Consider the following 5,225-nt stretch of genomic DNA (forward strand, 5'->3'; position numbering starts at 1 on the left):
CATTATCATTATCGGTGATTCCTCTCGCGCTTGTTAACGGTTTACCTCATTGACCGGTAATCAAGCGATGTCTTTCCATGTTCGACTTCAGAACATTTCTCACATGGATCGACTTGTACTTAGAGTGAAGATCGAACGAGATTGAAGACCCCAGATCTAGTTTCATCCATCCAGGCTGCGATATATATTCAGGAAAGATAAAGACATTGACATGTACACCATTGCAGCAGATAATCATCCTATCCAAAGGATGATAATTTCATCAAAATTATCAGTCTACCATCAGACGATTGTCTGTTCTATGTACAGAAAAATGAATTTATAAAGCTGAGCATGGGAATGCGCGCCTCAGCTAGATCATGAAAGCAGTATGAAAAATAATGTATTGTATTGTATCTTATTACAGGTCTCCTCCCAGCATTGGAAGAACTTCGGATCCTCCTAATAAAGCATTTCACCCGATAAACGACCTCATACTTTAGGGGGCAACTGTTATAGACATTTTTGTGCCTTACAACATTGAGCATGAAATGTCCATAATCCAAGGGATCCAAAGTCCCTAAATGAGTTGTTCCTACCCCTAGAGGAACAAGGTCAACCAATGACAGCTTCTCCCAGAAGTTCTCCACCAAAAACCACTCAGAAACAGTCAATTCAGGATCAATTCAGAGGCTCCACTAGCTGTCTGCGCTGAAATGCAGAGATTACACTGGCTAGGTGCACTGCAACGCAGGTAGAAGCACTACCAGGGTGCATTGAGCGGGAAATGACAAATGGCAAGTTCATTCAACGAGGTGGAAAGACCCTGGAAGCTTCCAGAATCTTCTCTAATGACACTTGCCTCAATGAATTCGACTAGTGATGAGTAAGAGGTTCTCAACCTCCAAGTGGAAGCAAGAAATGATAGAGAGAAGCCACAAGTCAAAACATGAGCTGACTCATCCTCTCTGCTCACATCTATATATGGATCTCTCACCCAGAGGTTCAGAAGGCTGGAATTTTTTACTTTGCAGAGAATTGCTGTTGGTTTGAGATTGACATTAGCACATCGGGTGATTTATGCTTTGTTGGAGGAGAGGAAGGGACTCCTTTGCTGGGAGGTAGATGCTGGAACTCACTTGGTTGTATCTCCTCTCAGACTTTATTATCTTATCAATAAACTATTTGAGTTTCTCCTACATGTTGTATACCAATGATGTTTTGTTATGCTTACATGTTTAGCTTAATCTAATCTTGAGCTTTTTATGAATGTATATCTGTATCTTTGTGTAGTTTCTCTTTCTTGTGATCTTGCAGGAATCCAGTGAAGCTGGGTCGGTGAAGGAGCAAGAAGCTGTGAGCTACCGAAGAGAGGAGTAATTTGGATCGACAAACTAGCGGAAGATACAGGTTAGTTAGATCCTTCTTCCTCACTTGCATTCCATAAAGAAGAATACTTGAATAAGTTTACCTGTTTGTTGCTAAGGCACTATCACCTCTTAGAGTGGGATAGGGGCATTCCGTATTGGATACTTTTCCCAACAACAGCTACGCACAAGTGTGCGTTCTAATTAAGTGTTGCTTGAGTCACTTGGTTTTATTTAATTAAGAAACCGATCATATCAATGGGGTGATTCATTTTTGTATTGAGGAGAGTACTTATTGGTTTGGTTGTTTCATTGTTTTTAGTTTTCTCTGTAAAGTGTATACTCAATTAATGAATGAAGGAACAGAGTTAAACTAGTGATTCTCAACGTACTTCAGTCGAGAAAACATATTGCTAAGTTAATTGTGTGAATTTTTTATATACTGATGGATCTTGTTGTGCTTCGAGCTTCAAGAGCATCAGTTACAGGGTATGTAATGAGTAGAAAGGTTAAATGCATACTTAACTATTGGATACAGTCCAATATTGAAATTATACAAAGTTCATAAAAGATGGTTAGAGGCGATTATGTCTTAAATGAGTTGAATGGGAAGCTCGAATATTGTGGTGGTGAAAAGAGTGTTGTCCGGGAGACTTCAGAGTGGGGATAAGTGTTGAGGAAGACTAGCCATATGTGACATGTGAATTGTAATGTGAGCATTAAAGGGGGGACTTGGAATAATGCTTGCATTAGTAAATAGGTAGATTAATTTGTTGGTTTTGTTGAGAGATTTTGTCAACAAGCAATTTGTTGGATCTCATGAACACTATTTATGTAGCTTATATTTGGTTTTTGGAAAATGAATACGAATTGGCTTGTGAGTGAATTTGTACAGAAAATTTTCTCCTCCATTTTTTTTATAAAATATGACTTATATCTATTAATTAGATTAGATAATTAAAAAATAGTTTTTTTTTTTTTTTTTTTTTTTTTCAGAGAAAAAAACTTAATATATTATATGGGGAATATAAAATAAATGAGATACATCCACAGATTCAGATCTGTATTCCACAAATAGTCTAAAACAAAAGACCTATGATCTATAGAGAAAAACATAATGTCTAAGAAGCCAAATTGACAATATCTGTATCAAAATCTCTGTATATAGTGACTATCATGCAAAACAGAGCACTAAAAGTCTGGTAAGGCAAAATCATTGATCTGATAGGTGGAATCATCCGATACTATCTCAAGATGCTAGAATCCAGGAGAGGAAGAGAGACCCATTTTAGAAAGAGCGTCGGTTGTTGAGTTATTGTCCCTGTTGATGTGCTGAATAGTGCAATTCTCCATGCGGTTCCAGTAGAAGTTGATCCTATCTCTCCATCCGGTCAGATGCTGTGCCAAAATGGAATTTTTCCTGTTTACCAAATCTACCAATAGCTTCGAATCGCCATAGATAGCCACCTGCTGAATGTCTAGGAATATACAAAATTTTAAAAGACCTGTCAGGGCTAAGGCTTCAGCCAGATTGTTGGAACCCTGACCACCGTGCCAGAAGGAAGAAAAATGAGACTTTTCAGATATCTTTATGTGGAATCCACATCCACATTGACCCTTTTGAGCTGCCCCGTCGAAGAATGTTGTCGGCTGAGAAAGATGAGCAGGAGAAGACCTGGCTGGGGAATAGTATAGGTTCTTAATTTTCTTCTGAGGGAGTGATTCCAAATAAACAGAGATAGAATCAAAAGCTTTAGCAAAAGAAAATTTCGAGTGGTTGAAGATACAGTTGTTGCGCCATTTCCAGATAAACCACATGGTTAAGATACAAATTCTACGCCATAGGATATGTCGCTTGCTGCATTCTATGAACCATACCTGGATCGAAACTTGCATATCTAGCTTGAAACCATAGACTCTTTCTAATTCCTGCCATATGAGATATGATTGCTTGCATTTGAGAAATATATGTAAGTTTGATTCCTCGTCTTCTCTGCATAAAGAACAAATGTTAGGTCCATTCCATCCCCTCTTCAATAAGTTCTCCCAGGTCAGGTTTCGATTGTGAAATGTAAGCCATGAGAAGAGAATCATCTTCAAAGGGCAACCATCTTTCCAGAAGATTAGTGGAAAAATCAGGGATCCAGTAGAATGCTGTCCGATCAATTTCTGATAAATTCCTTTTACTGATATATTCTCCGCCTCATTTGGGATGTTCCAGGTTAAGAAATCCGAATCTCTTGTTCTGAAGAGACCACCATTCTGTAGCCTCATTTTTATGCTATGCCACTGCTGCGCAGACTCTTGGGGGATGTTCAAATCTGCTGTATCTTTCCATCGTGGAATGGGGCCATTCCAATCTGCTATCAATTTGTCCCAATAAAAGATGCCACTTCTATGGAAGTGATGAAGAAGTGAATCAGGGATATCAATATCATCTGTCCCGCATTTGAAAAGATCTCTGCCTATAATGATGTTATTCCCCGATTGAAAGCGCCAGATCAGATGCTTCAGGCAGAGCGCCTCAATTCTTCGAAAACTACGCCATATGGGGGATCCATATGCTGCTCCAATAGAGCCTCTACGATACCAGAAGTGGAAATTCTTTTTAGCTAGATATTTCGATCTTATCAGATGACTCCACGGGCCATCACCTTGAATAGCTCTCCAGAAAGACTTGCACAGGAGAGCTCTACCAAAGATTCTTAAACTTGTTAAACCCCAGCCGCCCATCGACTTAGGAAGTGAGATACCAGACAGTTTAATAAGATGAAATTTACGCTTATCAGCATGACCCCCCCATATGAAATTTGCAGAAAGACTGTTCATATTGTTGATAATACTCACCGGAAGATGGTATAGGTGCGCCCAATAAACAGAGAGTTGATTCAGTATGGATTGTACTAAAATAATTCTCCCAGCCAAAGAAAGACAACGATATTCCCATCCGGAGATTCTCCTATAGAATCTGTCCACCAGCCAGTTCCAATCGGCTCTCGAGTATCCATTCGCTTTGATTCGGAACCCCAAATATTTAATGCCACTGCTGATATGATGAGCTTTTATACCAAATAGCTCAGATAGCCATATTACATCTTCCAGCTTGAGATCAGAATGGTATATAGAAGATTTATCCAGGTTTACCTGAAGTCCCGTAGCCCTTTGAAAATTTTCCATTATCATATGAAAGCGCATCCAAGTGGACCTGCAAAACATGGCAAATAATAATATGTCGTCTACAAATAAGTTATGAGTCAGAGATATGTCCCTGCAAATTTTGAGTGGCCGCCATGCTTGCTCTTTAACTGCCTTATGGATATGTAAGCTGAGAGAGTCTATAGCCAGAATAAATAATAAAGGGGAGAGAGAACATCCTTGGCGCAGCCCCCTCTCTGCACTGAAGAAGGGAGTAGGAGAGCCGTTTATGATAATAGCATAATCCACAGGATCGACACAAGCCATGATCCAGTTGATCATGTTGCTCCTCAACCCAATTCTAGCCAATAAACACCTGATATATCCCCAATCAATACAATCGTAAGCCTTTCTAAGGTCTACTTTGAGTAAGACCGCTTCTCTTTTCTTAGAGTGTATAGAAAATAATGCCTCCTGAGTACCAGCTACAGCGTCATGGATGCTTCATCCTTTGAGAAAACCATACTGTTCTTTTGAAATTGATTCTGATAATACTCCTTTCAGCCTTTCTGCAATGATCTTTGATATTATTTTGAAGGTGGTATTACATAATGAAATTGGCCGATAGTCCATAAAAGTCTGAGCTTCCTTTTTTTTTGGAATGAGGGCTATATATGTGGAGCTCAACTGCCTGCTGATATTCCCCTTTATTCTGATCTCTTCCAGCATCTCTAATAGATTGTC

General features: G+C 39.2%; 1 protein-coding gene across 1 annotated transcript; it reads right to left on the reverse strand.

The window, feature by feature from the left end:
• Positions 1 to 2,603: 2,603 nt before the first annotated feature.
• On the reverse strand, positions 2,604 to 4,808 carry LOC149183140 (uncharacterized). Its single transcript, XM_089414846.1, has one exon. The coding sequence runs from the start codon at positions 4,806 to 4,808 to the stop codon at positions 2,604 to 2,606; it is 2,205 nt and encodes a 734-aa protein (XP_089270972.1).
• Between the last annotated feature and the right edge of the window lie 417 nt (positions 4,809 to 5,225).

Source organism: Pinus tabuliformis, chromosome 3_2 (genome assembly GCF_031772625.1).
Source record: "Pinus tabuliformis cultivar Carrire ecotype Pingquan chromosome 3_2, CPIR1, whole genome shotgun sequence".
NCBI lineage: Eukaryota > Viridiplantae > Streptophyta > Pinopsida > Pinales > Pinaceae > Pinus > Pinus tabuliformis.